Source organism: Agelaius phoeniceus, chromosome 2 (assembly GCF_051311805.1).
Source record: "Agelaius phoeniceus isolate bAgePho1 chromosome 2, bAgePho1.hap1, whole genome shotgun sequence".
NCBI classification, from domain to species: domain Eukaryota; kingdom Metazoa; phylum Chordata; class Aves; order Passeriformes; family Icteridae; genus Agelaius; species Agelaius phoeniceus.
Window position 1 is genome coordinate 71,786,861 of NC_135266.1, and position 15,759 is coordinate 71,802,619.

Here is a 15,759-nt window from a genome sequence, read left to right on the forward strand (position 1 = left end):
TCAGATGTGTGAGCTTAGGGATCACAGGAAAATGAGAAGGATTCCACCTTGTCCTTTGTGGACACCTCATTATGCACTGAACAGAGGACTGTGAGCCTGGCTATTGCCCTAATGGACTATTAAGTGGAATATAAGCCTGCATGGCTGGATTACATATTACAGGCATCTCAGAAATTCTTCAGTTACTTTCCTGATTGAAGTTAGCAAACTGCTTCAGGGAAAGGGACTTGTTTGTTTAAAGCTGTTGTTAGCATGTCGACAGCAGCAGCTGCGCTTGCTGGGATTTCCATTTCATACACCAAATGCATGTGAATTTGTAATCTAACCCAAGGAAGATACCAGCATTGGCATTCAGGTGTGTATCCATGTTTGCAGCATAATCAGTGCAATTGCTCCTTGTGAATAAAGATGTGAAAGAAAAAGCAGACTGGGAAAACGGAGACATGGTGCAAATGTGGGGCAAATGGGACAAAGGCACTGCAAGGAGCTGTACCAGCAAAGAGATCCCTTCTATGCACTAGCTCCATCTCAGTGTCAGGAACAAGGGCGAGGAGGAATAAACAGACCAATTGTGGAGAACTTCGAACAAAGTAGACTCTAATACCTTTCTGAAAATAATCTGATACTTAAGTTACTTGAGGCTCCAGTGCAATGAGATTTGAAGGCCTACGTTATTTTAAAACCCCATTGAACTTAGTGGGACTCATGTACGTAATTAAGTGCTTTGAAAGGTCAGGATCTTAGTCGTAATTTTTTAACTCTGGGCATCAAGTTCTTGATGAAGCAAGTGTTGTTTTTTTATAAAAATCGAAGTGGAGAGTGCCTCTAATAATTCTTGTTGGTATGTTACACCTATTGTAAGCGTACCGTGTTTTTCATCTTAAGTTGGTATTTTCTCGTTTTGTAAATTCAGCAGTAATTTTTTCAGGCCTCTGACAAGAACTGTGTAAACCAAAGAGGTTTTTAATAAAGGAAACTGGATAGAAAGTTTTCTTTCCATATGGGAGGTTGGTTAAAGTGAGACCATTCTTTAGAAGGCAGAATTAACTATGGGTCCTACCTTTGGTTGCTTCAGGCCATTTTGCAGGTGTGATAGAAGCCTTCTACCTGTGCTAAGCGACAATGCTTTGCTCCTTCTCTCTAAGGCAGTGTGTGTATGCTGTGATTCATGTGCATAATACTAAAGAGAAATCTTCTTAATGTTCCATATCACTCGATGTCAGACTTCTGATACGGTTCGTAGTAATTTAGAGGCATCACACATTCAGAAATCACAATGATGGTGATATTAGGGATGAACTGACCAAAAGTAGATTTATACAGTGTCCTTAGAAAGGAAGAGTTCTCTTGATAATGTGCAGTTTAAAGAAAGAGAAAATTCTTTTTCATGCTACCACCTTTAGCACTGACAAAGTCAAAGCTGATAAGTACTTTAAATACAGTTGACTCTTACCTTGAAATGATCTGGTTACTCACTGGTGTGTTTTCTCTCTTTCTGTCTCCCTTAGCGTGAACGAACGTGACCATTTGTTAAAAAGGCTCGGCAGGAAAACTCCTCCGAGCCTTTTCCGTGCTCATTCTGTCCAGCAAAGCGTGTCACGTAAGTAGCGGCTCACGTCCGCCTCTGTTTCACAGCCTAGCCCCACGTCAGGGAAGCCAAGGGTGATTATTTTTTAATTAAATTGTAGGTAGAGATAATCTAGCGCCGAGGCTGAGCTGCCAAGCAAGACACGTACATTTGGAAGTGGAATTAGTGTATCTGGCCCTAGGCAAGGGGAGCTCAAATGTGGTTAATTCCCTGGGATTCAATCACCAGGCCCAAATGATAGAATCCCAGTGTGCAGGTTCTCTAAAGGTAGAATTCTGATAGTCTTAAGAATAGTCTAAAAATCAAAAACTCTGCATAAAGTAAACATTTTGGTAGAGCCTAGCTTTAATAGATTATTTCTGTATGAAATGTCATGTTAGCTGTGTATAGCTGAGAATACAGAGATGTTTCAGGGATGCCATTAGGGTTCTGTGTGTTGCTGGTGAGGAAAGCCATGGCCTGCAGATCTGCTTCTCTCCCTCTCCTCTCTCTCTTTGTCCGCTGCTGGGAGAAGAGAAACAACATCACAACTGGCTACTACTGCTGCTTCAAATCAGTGGCATTTCTTGTTGATGTAGAAGTCATCCATTTATTTGTCTTCCTGTGTCTGCTGGACCTGATGGGCTTTTGTCAGTGTTTTAAAGGCTTCCACAGTATTTAAAATCATCTCTAGCAGCTCTGCAGGCCAGATGCACCAAAGGACCAAGCTGTCTTGAGGGACCAGGGAGTCCAGTCAGCCCTTTCTAGTGAGCATATGCAGTCTCTCTTGTGATTGGTATCAATAGGCTTATTTATTAAAGAAAGTAACTCCCTCATTGTGTAGTGCTGCTGCACGCAGGGCAAGGGGCAGACATTCAGGATTTGGGGTTTGTATTGCAATTGCAGTAGGAAGTGACACCCCTGACTGCCCAAGAATCACAGTGGAGTCAAATTTCATTGCTGCCTGTGTCTCCTTCTGTAGCAGAACTGTTACGGCTCAGGCCATGGAGGGAGGGCTGGGATAATACCTGAGGTATTCTTGTTTTCCATGGGAAATTTGACTAGAAGGGTGGGACAGTGATAGATCTGATAGTGTTTGTCCTTGATAGAGCCATTGGAAGGCTGCCATCACTGTCAAGGGATGTGGGGTCTTTTGCAATCAATCCCACTATGTCTGGGAAGAGAGGTCAGTGAGCAGAGCAGCCCTGTGGACCACATTTCTGCAAAGATTTAATCCTTTGTACAAAGGAGCCAGGGATGCTGATAGCAACATGGCTTTGGGCATGCAAACATGCTCTGAGGAGATTCCAAAAGCAATGATTGGCAGAAGAAATCCATAAAATGCACAAATAAATGGCTGTCAAAATAGTCTGCTGTGCAGACTGAACCACAATCTGAAACCTGTGAAGGAGTGCAGAAAGGAGCTATACCAGGGGGTAACTAGTCAGACTTAATATGTGCTTTTAGTCTCAAAGAACACATCATCAGGTTGTTAGTAGGCAAACAGTTATGGGGAAAGAAAAATGAGATCAAAATAAACCCTAATTTGGATAACCAGCTTCCCTATAAATGCAAATGATTAAGTGCTAAATGAGTCAGGCCAGTCAGGACAGGTTACAATCAGCAATCTGTTTTTCACATGAACATAAATTTTGACTGTGAAGCTGTTAGGATTGAAAGATGATTTTTGTGATGTATCCATGACTTCTGTCATCTGTTGTCAAATATTATTTTCCAGTGTTGCATAGCTGCTATATGTACAAGGCCATGTAAAATCTAGGGAACATATGTGCTGTTTTCACAACCCTGGATTGTACAAGTGTTTACTAAATGCTAGAAATCTTCAAAGCAAAGAGTTGATGAATAGGGCAGTAGCCTTGACATGCCGGGCCAGTATCTTAAATCACACTACAAGCACTCTGTTTGAAGTCTTGAACTCTTCATGTGTTTCCACCAGGCCCTAAATTCCCAGGCTGTGAAGACCAAAAATTGCTTTTGTGACTTCAACTCAGAATCTGTTGCTTACATATAAAGGAGGAAAATGGTTTGTTTAGTTAGAGCTGACAAAAGCTTAAGCAAATGGATTGCCTTGGTCCCAACAAGGAGTGAAAATGGGATTAAATTTGGTAGCACAGATTGTAAAGGTGCAGTACTGGGTTGGAAATTAGTTTATTTTTGACAGCAACCATTTCCAAATGCTTTGGGAGGAAGCAATGCCTAAACAGCTTTGTTTCCAGCTACATGGAAAGGAAAAAAACCTCACAGGGAGTTTCTGGGCTACTACTGGTGGTCAATGGTGGTGGCAAAGAGCTTACTGAGGTGAGGCTACACAGCTCTGTACAAGAGGCAGAAGCTCGCTCTGTGTGTTTCCTTAGCTCTCTGTTGGTGAGCCAGCCCTTCTCCTAAAGCACTGGCACAGCACAAGACCTTAAGGCATGATGTGTGTCAGGGGTGCTCCCATACAGCACCAGGCTCCTGTGGGTCCAGCACCCGAAGTGGGCAACAGAGCCACACAGCCAGTGCCATGGCAGTGCCATATGGGAGTGCCAGCCAGGATTAGTCTCTCAAACACCTCCTCTCATTAAAGAAACTGGCTAAGAGTGGCTGTCTTGGAGAGTAGCCCTGTCCATTTGGAAGGAATGTCCTTAAGGTGAAACCTTCATGGCTGTTTTACTTGCTCTTTGTTTTTGTGTTCCTGAATTGTGAAGAGCTGCCAGAAGCATGAAGGAAATCTATCTGCTGGCTGTGCTATCAAAGATCATGTGGTTCCTTTCTGGGACATTTGTGAAAAGTTTAAATAAAAAAAGGAAGTCTGAAGCTCCTGACTTTAGTGGAAGAGTTGCATATGGTTGTCAAGCTCAGGTGCTAAAATAAAACCATCTCAGTGCAGCCTTGTAGGCAGTGCTGACAACACTGCTTCCCAGGCTGTGCTCACCTCCTGGTGAAGGTGCCTGGTGCAATTGGTCATTCCCCACTGCCATCTGCTTTCTGAAATCTCTTAAGAATGAGCAGGAAATGCTACTAGGCTCCTCTCAGATGTGTCTTTGGACCCTTCCCTTTAGCTTGCTGTGTGGCTCTCCCTTGAGGGAAGGAGCAATAATGATTTCCAAAAAGGGTTTGCTGGCTGTGAGGTTTTCCCCAGGTCTCCATCCAGGTTCTTGTCTTTTTTACTGCTGTGACTTTGTGAGAGCAGCAACTCCTTTAGACAAACTCTGTAGATATAAAAGATGGCTCTTGACCTCCCCTTTCCTCCTGTGTGACTGACTTGTATCACCTGTTCCCCCAGAGGATGGGAAGGGTACCCTTCATCCATAAGGAAAGTTCCACAGCATCCTTCTGGGGTGGTTTCCCTCCTGCAATGCCCCTGCTGGTGTTCAGTTATCATTTGTCTCAATGTGCTCTTTAAAAAGAGAGCTGAGTCTGCTTCCGTTAAGCACGGCTTTGGCAGAGCTCCCTCTGAAACGCCAACAGCCATGCCTGAGTCAGGATTACTGCACTTGGCCCAGGCTTCCTATGCTAGCCAAGAAAATCCTTCTTCCTTTGACAGAATATGGTGATTTCATAGAGTAAATCTGAATGCAGAGCATATGGTTTACACCTTATTAATCAGTGGAGAAAAAGCACCTGTCATCTGAGGTTCGTTTCACAGTATGGGGGCTGACAAATAATAAATAATAATAATGCGTTCATGCTGAGGGCTCTAATCCCACCATTTATTCTCCACTAGCAGACACCTTCTTCCTTTCACTTTTCTGCTAGTGCATTTTTATTTGAAAAACAACAGGGGAGCTACTTGAGATGCTTTTTAAACTTTTTTTTCCTCTTATCTTGCTTGTGTTTGAAATATAATATACATTCTGTATTTTTTCCAAGCTACATGTTTGTTGACTGTTAAGTGGAGTTGCAATATTTTAATATAAGTTTTGGGAAAAGAAATAGGAATAATTGGTTTAGAATTTGATGCTGTGGCATCTGACTCTTATTTTCTACTTGCAAATACCAGTAAGTTGGTATCTGAGACTAAAGAGATGGGACCATTTGTCAGGAATTCCTCTTGGGTCCTTAAGAAAACACAGGCATGGTTTATCAGAAGAGAAATTATTTACTTCAGTAAGCATTAGTCAAACTGTTCAAGATTTTAGGCAGCTTTCCCTTTCCCAGGTTAAATAGAAGATGGTTGCTGAGTCAAAGCTGAGTCAAAGCTGAGTTAGCTTTCACTTTTTAACTGGTAAACATGCGCTGTGACATCACAGAAAATCTCCTTAAAAACTCTGCAGAACAAAATGTTTCGCCTGAGACAGAATTTGGCTGGTCAAGTGATACCACAATGTTGATTTTCATTATGTCAGAGAGAGTTTTGCTATCCAAGAAGCAATATTTCCTAGAAGAGATTTAAAAAAAAAAAAAAAAAAAAGGTCTCTCACATCTCCCCAACCCCCTAAAAGTTTTAGTGGATTTGAATCTGGGCATTTTTCTCCAAAGGTAAACAAAAGGATGCATTTTATACTTTGGACTGTAGTAAACCATAATACCACTGCAGTATGAACTAGTGAAATGCTGCAGCAGGTGAGAGTTCTGATGGGCTGCCAGTGACAAGTGCCCTCTTGCTGGCTGGCCTAAACAAATCCTGGGGCAGACAATTTGGGTGTGTCAGAGGAGAGTGCAAGGAGTAGGCCTCTAAAATAAATCCCTGAAGTGACAAAAACTGTAAGCAGTCCTTCCATGAGGAGGTCTTCTGGAATAAAAAGAGCCCTCTGGACACTTTTTGGTCCTGGGCTTGGAAGCTGTTGTCATGAGAGTGCTGTTGAGCTTGCACAGACCAGAGCAGCCATTGCAGTGAACAGAAAAAGAGTGTTAAATGAGAGACCTAATGGGAGACTAGATTCAGATCTACTCATAGAATATCAAAGCTTTAAGAAAACCCAACAGGATGCTTTTAAAATTCAGTAGATTGTCTGATATCTGGTACCAGTGAAACCTTAGATTTGATGAGAATGTGAATCTCTTCTTAACAAATGAGCCCCATTGACAGATATTCAAAAGTGCCACTTTCCTCCATTAATAGAAAGTCTCGGAGTATAAAGGTCCTTCCTTCTGTGAGGGTGAGTGGGTTGTGCCCAGAAAGCCCCAAAGAAATGTGCTCTTTCCTTGGGCTGCTGCAGGACAGCTGAACAATAAGGGCCTTGTTCCCAAGGCAGGCTCATAGGTGTGGTTTTAAAACTGGAGTTGAGGGAAAAGTTCAAACTTCCGGAAAGTTCCCTAGTAACTGACAGATGGAAACTTTCATTGGTTTTGGACGGGGTCGGGAAGCAGTGGAAATGTAGAGCTGCTTGGGGAGTATGGATGGGACTCAAGCATTTGCAGCATTTTGATTCCACAAGGCACAGTCAGCTGCCTAAACAGCTTGAAGTTCAATTTTAATTGTAATGTGAATAGAAAAATGTAATATGAACTCATCTTCCTGTATAGAGATCTACAGGAAAAGTCTTACATGAGCTGCCAAATGTTGAGCTTCGGCTGAGAAGCTTGGGGGTCACAGCCTTTCCCATGACATACACACAAAACCCTTGTTGCTGATATTCCAGGATGGATGAGGGACATGAACATGTGAGGATACCCCTGGTATTCTTAATCACAGATCATCTTAGTCTGAAGTTTCTTGCTGTATTAAGGTGTTTCCTATTGGTGTGAGAGTAGTGAACAGGTTCCTTTGACTGAATTTTGCATTGGCATTGCGGAGTGGTTGGGCTGCCTGGCTGTCTGCAGGCCTGTGGCAGCACTGGGAATAAGCAGGTCATGGGAAGATGACACCCAGGGCTGACTTGTGTGGTCAGTGCTGGATTTGCAGCAGTTATGGCAGTTGAAGACTCCGTTACGCCAAATGATCTCATGGATAAGTAAATATGGCAAAGCCACCTCGATGCAAATCAGGCAATGGGACATGGGCTTCAGTCTTCTAGGGCTTAAGCTTGTGGTCTTTGACCAAGTTGACTTATCCATGGAGAATTTAGCCAAAAATGCTAACAGGATGCTGGCCCTTCACATGGAACAAACCCAGTGGAGGTGTTTGTTTAAGTGTGAATCTACCCTTTTTTAAATGAAAGCCTGTTTTGTGCATCGTACTTCCTTTGCAATGATCCAGGATGGACACACTTTTTTCCAAAAGGCTGTTTGCACTTCATGAATGTATTCTGTGAACCTTCAGCTACAGGCAGGAAAAACGAACCTGTGCCTCTGTAGCAGTATGTATATTGGCATGGAACTGCTCAGGGAAAATGAAATGGGATGCTGGGATGATTGGTCATGTAATCAAATCAAGGTTCCTGCTGTCCTGCAATCACTTCCATGAGGGATATGTGACTGGAGCAATGTATTCCTGTTTGAATCCCCTCCACTTACTGGCAAAGATTTCCTGCTGTGCTTGTGACTCGGGGTGTCAAAAAATCTCCTGTCCTTTGCTATAGTTTTCCATTCAGAACTTTCTATAAGACCACGTCTGCAAGCCTGTCTGCTGTTTCATCATGTTTGCCCATTAGCTATTTGTGACTGTTTTACCAGCATTGTGGTGTTCTGCAGATGCTATCAATAAATGTCACTTGCCTGTCCACAATACTTTAAAAGAAATCAGGCACATGGTTATTTTCATCTGAACAGTTTCTAGGGAGACCACAGGATTGTGCTAGCCAGCAGGATTAACCAAATAGACACCTCCAGAACATGTGTTTTCTCTATGCAAAATATAAGTGACTGGCTGAGAGAATCAAAAGTTTCAGTGTCATTCGTCTGATTCCACTTGAAAAATTGTTTAAAAAAATAATCCTGAGAGGAGTAAAGAGGAAGATGTGAGAAAAATCTGGTTGTGGGCTAGACATTCCCACCTTTCTCCAGAGAAACTGCTGGTATCAAGCGGACTGCAGAGGAGTCAAGCTGAAATGCAAATCTACTTCTCTCTTAAGTCTTTAGAGAAGCTCTGCCACTATGGGAGTACTATGGGAGTGTGTTCAAATCAATCTGTAGCTTATTAGGTTGACTCAGAGGGCCTTGGTGGCTGTGTGCATTGTCCTGGCCTGGGGAGGGGAGCAGAGGGACAGAGCAGGCAGCAGACACCCTTCCTGTGCCACATGGGCAATGCAGTGAGCAGCTCTGAGCATCAGAAGCACAGCACAGAAATTAAGGTTGCTGTAGTCTCAGTCACATAATTTCAGTGATGCCTAAAACTGTTTCTAAAAGAGGTCTGTGCTCTTGAGCTCAACTCCAGTGACTGATTTCTTTTTCCTTCTTCTGCTTTTTCAGATGGGTATGCATTTTCTCAAGAAGAACACGGTGTTGTTTCCCAGTCGCAAGTCGTTCGATCCTACGATACAACCAAAAGGAGAACAGAAATAGAATAAATTATTCTTTACTTGATGGGTGATGGGAATAATGGGATTTGGATCAATGCATCCACTGTTAACACCTTCATGACTAGGTTTGGCAGCAGCAGCCAAAACACCAGAGAACTCATTTCTGTGGCCTTAGCCAACAAGTTTCTGTATTCTCCCTGCAAATCTTGAGTGCATATTGTGGGGGGGAAATCATTGTTTGACTTCAGTCGCAAAGCTCTGCCTAAAGTTTTGTTTATGTTGTTATGAAGCATTTGACTGTGCTATGTGAGGTGTGAAATTAAAAACAATGTTTTACCACTATTTAAAACATCGGCATAAGGTTGTTCTGGGGGAAAAGTAGAAAATTTATGTTCCATGAGAAATCAGCCTTTGCTTAATTGGAACGGGGTGCTGAGATTTCCTGTTTCATTACACACAGACCAAGTGCACATGACTGCATGCAGACTTTAGTCCTTCTTGTATTCACTGTTAATTAATTTGGCTGAAATTTTCAACAGACCATTTGGTGTAAAATTTTTGATTGCAACACAGTTTGTAGCTAAAAATGCTTATTTGCCTTCTTATGACAGAATAACACAAGATAGCAATCAATTACTTAGACTATTTGCCCTCTTACAGGATTTATTAGGGTTCTATCTTAGCTTTCTGAAACCCAAATAATAGCTTACTCACAGAGCCAGGATGTGGAAGTCAGAGCTTGGCAGAGCAGCTGTCTTGAGTGCATGGCATTGTACACCAAGATGAACTCAACTAGGTGCCTCCTCATAACGCTTCATGATGTATTTGGATGTGCACTTCAAGTGTAGCCTGGGACTTCCCTCCATGACCCCATTCCCAGTTTAACAGTAGAATAAAACAGTGAGAATTTCAATTTATAGGTACCATCTGGTCAGATATGTTGATAAGATGTACATGTGCATGGGGGGCTGATAGTGTAACCCTAAAGAAGCTTTCCCCGTGCCAGGTAAGAGAGGTTTGCAGAAGAGGGCTGGAGGGGATTACACACGTGCGTGCACACACATGGACACACACAGAGCTGGCCATTGTGAAGAGGAGACCTGCTGTTTGTTTGTTCAGCCAAACCAGTCCCTCTTCTAGATCTGATCCATCAACAGGCTTCCCAACACACCCAGACCCATGAGCCCTGGAAGGAATGCTGGCTCCATGGCCTTGCTGTGCCACTGGGACAGGCGTGCTGCTGCATAGATTGGGATTTTGAAGAAAAAAAAAAAAGGCAAAAACTGGGGCATAAGTTAAAGCTGAAAGAGCTCTTAGAAAGCTTATGCTGTCCTCCAGACAAGTTCTATTAATTTTAGTCACCAAGCCACGTTTCTGAACAGTATAAAGTAAATACTGCTGTGTTTAAGCCAGGCTTCGTGGTTAATGTATATTCTACATCTGTATATTTAAAAAGTTGGCGTTGTTTTTTGCCTTATTGACCATCATCCAGAGTTTTTTATTGATTTAAATATATCTGAAAGCAATTTGAATATGAATGTTTATGTTTAGCAAAGGAGAGGAAAGTTCCAGCCTGGCCTACTGGTTTAATCTTCCTTAAGGGTTGTGAGTAAATGCAAGCGCTTAAATGCTATAATTCAATTTTCAGTGCCACCTCAGAGGTTCAGAGTCCCCTTCTCTTTTAGAAAAGGCAAATTTTGCTCCTGCAGCACCAGTCAGGATTGCTCTTGGATTAGGCTGATGGCACAGAGGGAAAAGTCATCACCTTCTTTTTGCCGTGCTAATGAGACAATTATGCAATAAGGAAAACGTACAAATAATTTTGCCATAGGCATGAATGTCAAGGGGCCAAGTGTGGATGTATGTATTTTCTGGGAGAGGAATTTTGTTTAAAGGCACAAATACTAGTGCTGAGAATAAATAAGGGGAGAGTAAACCTGATCCCAGGAGTTTTTAAATCTTAAGGCTGATATAACCCGTTAAACACTTCCTTTTATTTAGAAACCAAATCTGTTTAGGAAATGTGTGGTGTAAGCCTCTCCTCAAAACTGCTAATTGTTTCTTCCTTTTGTAAAAACACAAGGAAAATTAACTTCCCACCAAGGCAAAATGAGATCAGCTTAGTCTTTGTACTCTAAGCTACACACCAAACATTGGCATGTAAACAATTTGGAGGCTTTTAATGACGCTGCAGAAAAAAAACTTTTAAAAGCCTTTGGATAATGAAGAATGGCAAGTAAATGTGTTAAGCAGAGAATAGAAGGGATCCTGGAGTTTTTTCTGTTCTTAACTTAGGGCTACAAAATTTTGCAGAACATAATGAAAGATGCTGGGGAGGAGCAGCTGTCATCTGATGTGATTTATTTTATTAGTGCAGACTATGGGCTGTATCATTTTGACCTCCCTGTAAATTGAGGTCAGTGTGTGTCACAAACAAAAACCTTCCCTAGAGTGAATGGTGGTTTAGACTGAGCTACGTGTGTTGGTTGTCAGCTCAATGGGAATTGCACATGGGATTTGTCACAGGGCTATACAGTATGTGACACTGGGGCTAGTGGGTCAGACTTTATCATCACTGTATGGCCTTAATCTCTAGCTGAGTTAATTCTGTAGAACCCACCCAGGTCAAGACCTGGCATTCTTCTTGTTCTTTGGAGTCATTACAGGAATTAATGTATTGTAATGTGCCGCAGACTGGGTGTTGGAGTTGCTTGTCTTGATGAGCAATGATGAGGTGCATTCGGGTGCTGTGTTAGCAGAAGGAGAATGACAGCTGCTCTGCATCAACAGAATTCCTTGTTCATTAGGGCAAATGCACGGAGCAGTAACAGCAGCCTTTGAAAGTGCTGTGTGAAAGTGTTATCGACTAGACAGGGTATCGGAGCAGAAGGAATGGGGCATTTCTGCGTGACTGTCCAGACTTAACTACCCAGCCTTGATCAGAAAAGGCCTTCCTGAGCGGCTCTCTGCACTGACCAAAGGGAGATGGGTTTGGATATTCAGATGGAAGCGGTGATTTTCCTGAATTAGAGTTGGCTGTGTTGCTGCTTTTTATAGCACCATAATCACAGCTTGCATAGAAGCTGCTGCTCCTTTAATGATTGCCTAGTAGCAATTCAAAGCTGGCGAGCGGGAGCCCGAGCTGCTCTGAGCGCTGCTGAGGAGTCTGTTGACATTTTCTTCTCCTTGACAGGGCTTCAGGTCTTGCTGTAGGGAGCTAGAATGGGAAGTCAGTAATAACTTGTCAAGGAGAAATGGCAAATAACCAATAAAAGTATCTGGGTCAAACTAAGCTGCTAATATACATAAAAATGTGTGTAGAGTTAACATGAACTCTATGGGCTGTAAATTAAGATAACAGTCAAGCCTCGCTAATCTGCAGTTTACTAGACTACACACCCCATAGTGCATGGCCAAAACTGTGCAGTCTCTTCCCCTACCTCAGCCAGCAGCTCATAGCAGATGCTACAGGGAAGTCTCTCTTACCAAGATTACATTATTTTTTACAGCATGTACTGGAGTGTGTTCGCTGGGAGACAGTCATAATAATAAAGTTGTAAATAAAGCAGAGAAAGCTTTATTTATGTGAATATGTGAAATGCACACAGGGTGCAACTTGGCCCTCTATGGACAGCCCAAGAACCCGAGACGTGTGCAGTCCTTACACTGTCCGTGTCCTGCAATTTGCCCTTTTGGGCTAACTCACTAAATCTTCTGTTTTCACATTGCCTCCAGTCATCAGTGAAGGCTAGTGATACTCTATTCACATTCTCCCTTAGTTTTATAACTAATGACTTAAATTAATCTTTAAATGCTTCGAGGAGTGTACTTCTCACAGCTCAGGTTTGAAGCAGAGCAGGCATTGAATGGGTGCTTGGCCCTGAGAAGCACCTTGGGTTTATCAGATTTCTCATTACTGTTAAGCACGGAGGGTATTTTACCTTGTTTTGAATCATCACACAGTATCAATGCCTTAAACTTCAATCAGGTTGCAGAAGAGCTCTTTGTGTCCTGTTGAGTCTAACAAGAAGTGGTGATGGTATGAAATACCTGAGGGGTTGGAGAGGAGAATTTGGCTATGGTGTATCTGGGTAGCAGTCTGCATCTAAAATATGGCACTGACCATGCATGTTCCTCAGCCTCCAGACAGCTGGACCCCTTCTGTCCTGTGAGGAGGGATTCTTACACTCACCTCTTCCCAGTATCCTGTAGACACCCAAGAGAGGCTTCACTGCCTTTCAGCATCTGTGACCAGAGCTTTGTGTCTGGAGAAGGCCAGGCATAGGTCAGTACAATAGGTGACAACAAAATAAATCCATATGGCTGCTTTTTTCATATGTAACAGTAAGATTAATGGAGGCTTTGAGCTTTGTTGGCAAATGAAAACCAGAAAGTGCCCTGCACTGCTTGGCCACACAAGTGAATCCCAAAGGTGATCACTTCTCAATGACCTGCTGGAAACCTAGCCAGCCTGACTGAGTTTATCTGGCCAAGAGTGTGCTTTTGGATGGGCTGTCTGGAGAGGTGAAGGGAAACAAAATAGATTGGCCAAGACCAGTGCTGCTGTTAGAGGTTAGTGAGGGGAGGGATTCCTCAGGCATCTGTGAAGAGCTGTGATAAAGCTGATTTCTTTGGTTCCTTCTTGTGGCTCTAGGATGGGAGCAGAGCTGAGAATTTCTGAAGCACTGTTACCTCCTGAAGCTGAGTTTGTCTGGTACCAAGCTGAGTCCTGAACTTAGAATGAATCCCTGCCAGAAGTGTTCCCTGTTTGGCATGTTTTGGCTCTAGCAGGTTGTTTCCTGGGTTATGAAGATTGCTAAATTATTTACTGGTTCCTCTTTCCCTCATGGACTCACCAGAACTGAGCACTGGAATTATTTCAGTCCTGGCTGACACCCCCTCATGGAGAGTTAGTGGGATTTCTGCTCAGGTGTGCTCCTGGGCAGGTTCCTGTCCCTCAGGCCAGTGCAAGAGGCTCATTAATCTCTGGATGTCTTTGTGATAGTGTGTGAAACCCCGGGGTTGTTTCATTTGGATTCATGGCCTGCTCGTGTGTGGTGTGGACAGAAGGTAAAGTGACTGAGTACTGGTGTTTATCCAAAGCCTTCCTTTATGTATGAAGAAGGTGAGATAAGTTCTCCTGAAATCTGCCACAAGAGGTCTGTTCTTGTTCAGCCTCTTGGTAGCTTCTAAAAAGAAACAGAAGTTAGTAAATTACAAATTCTGTGTGGGCAATCTCAGCTCTGGGCAATCACTCAGAAGTCTAACAATGAAGAAAAGTGTTAATATATTGCCAAACTGTCACTGTGCATAGCTGGAAGGTCAGCACCCTTGTAATTATGGAGCAATGAAGCCAAGGGAAAAAGCCAACATTAACAGAAAGACACGATTGTTTTAAATTCTAACTACCTTACTGGGTGGTTTTCCTGCGAAGATGTTCCAGATGTCGTCTTGGCATAAATTAATCAATTTCAAAACATCTGCTGGGTTTCTTAGAAAACATGGAGTTTACCAGACAGTGCTTGTGCTCTCCTCTGCCCCTCTGGTTGATATGTTGATTCAGAAGGGGAATGAGGGTACTTGCTGTTCTTACTGTCAAGAGTTCATAGACTGGAAAGTTGCTCAAAGTTGTTGCTCAACTCTTTTTCTTTTTTTTTTTTAAGGGCTCCAGTTATGAAGTAGTGAGGCAGCCAAGCCCTCTGGGACTGTGTACATGTGTGTGCTGGAAGAGATGTTTAACTTGAAAACCTCCCCCTGTCCCTCCTCCTGCCCCCAAAGTGCAGCCCATTGCAAGGGGAGGTCAAATATTCAGGGTCTTGAGTGACAGGATCTTTAACAGCATCTTTTTCATCAGCGAGCCAAGTCATGTGCCCGCTTGTCTGTCATATCTGTACTCGAATTGCTTAAATATTGTTTCAGATGGGGATGTTTCAATCTGGATATGCAGAGAGGAGTGATGCTGTGGGGGGATGTTTAATTGGCTCCCAGCAGAGCAGTAGTGGTGTGTGGGTTTTTTCCTCTAGAAGTGTTACCATTTTCAGGTCCTATTAATGTCCTCTGGTAGTTTAAATACAGCATTGCATTACAGTGGAGTTTGTTTCCCTCTCAGACTGAATACAAATGAAGGTCATTTACTTGTATTTTTAGAAGGTTCAGAAAACTTAGACAATTTGTAGCTTTGAACAGCATTGTTGACTGTTGTATGTCTGCACAAAAATATTTCCAATAAACCTTTTATTAAAGCAATCCAGCAGACCGAGGCTTGTTTGTTTTATTCCCCCACAAGCTTTGCAGCAAGAGTTCAGTGTTAAATACATTTGAGATTTAGTCTGCAAAGCTGTTGAATGGATTATTTCTATTTTTTCATGGCCTTTTGGGTGTGTTTTAAGGGCCTGCTCATTAGAGCAAGGCTTGAGTTCCTTCAATAAGTCTCAAATCAGGCCCCAAATGCAAGGCTAATATGGCAAAATAAGAATGGTACTGATGAGCTGACAGCAGATACTGGTATTTGAATAGTGTCTTCAGGGGGAAAACTATCTTTTTATATAAGCTAGGTGGAGAGAGATTCTTCTACAAATGATACACTTGATCTCACCAAGGCTTCACCAAAATAAAGCTTAGAAGTCTTTTGTCCCAGTTAGGTCATGTAGACACAGCAGGGGAAAATTAAGCCCTAAAAACCTTCCCTTGCCTCCTAACTTGCAGCTAAATTTGCAATTTTACCACGGGCCCTTCAGGCTCTGAGTGTGAGGAGGAGCATGGTCTGATGGTGCAGCGAGATGTGAGGTGAGACCATGGCAGCAGCTTTCCTCCAGAGCACAGGGCCAGGCTCTCTGCTGCTTCTGCCTG

At 42.8% G+C, this 15,759-nt stretch overlaps 1 protein-coding gene across 4 annotated transcripts in view; it reads left to right on the plus strand.

The window, feature by feature from the left end:
• The window catches only part of ATP8A2 (ATPase phospholipid transporting 8A2), a 320,265-nt gene extending 305,109 nt beyond the window's left edge, over positions 1–15,156 (plus strand). For 3 of the 4 annotated variants that reach the window (XM_077173857.1, XM_077173856.1, XM_077173859.1), the window contains 2 exons: positions 1,509–1,600; positions 8,861–15,156. In XM_077173857.1, the coding sequence (XP_077029972.1) occupies positions 1,509–1,600; positions 8,861–8,958 (190 nt within the window). In that variant the 3' untranslated portion in view covers positions 8,959–15,156. The remainder of the gene's footprint in view (positions 1–1,508; positions 1,601–8,860) is intronic. The other variant, XM_077173858.1, reaches the window with a different exon arrangement.
• Positions 15,157–15,759: the final 603 nt, after the last annotated feature.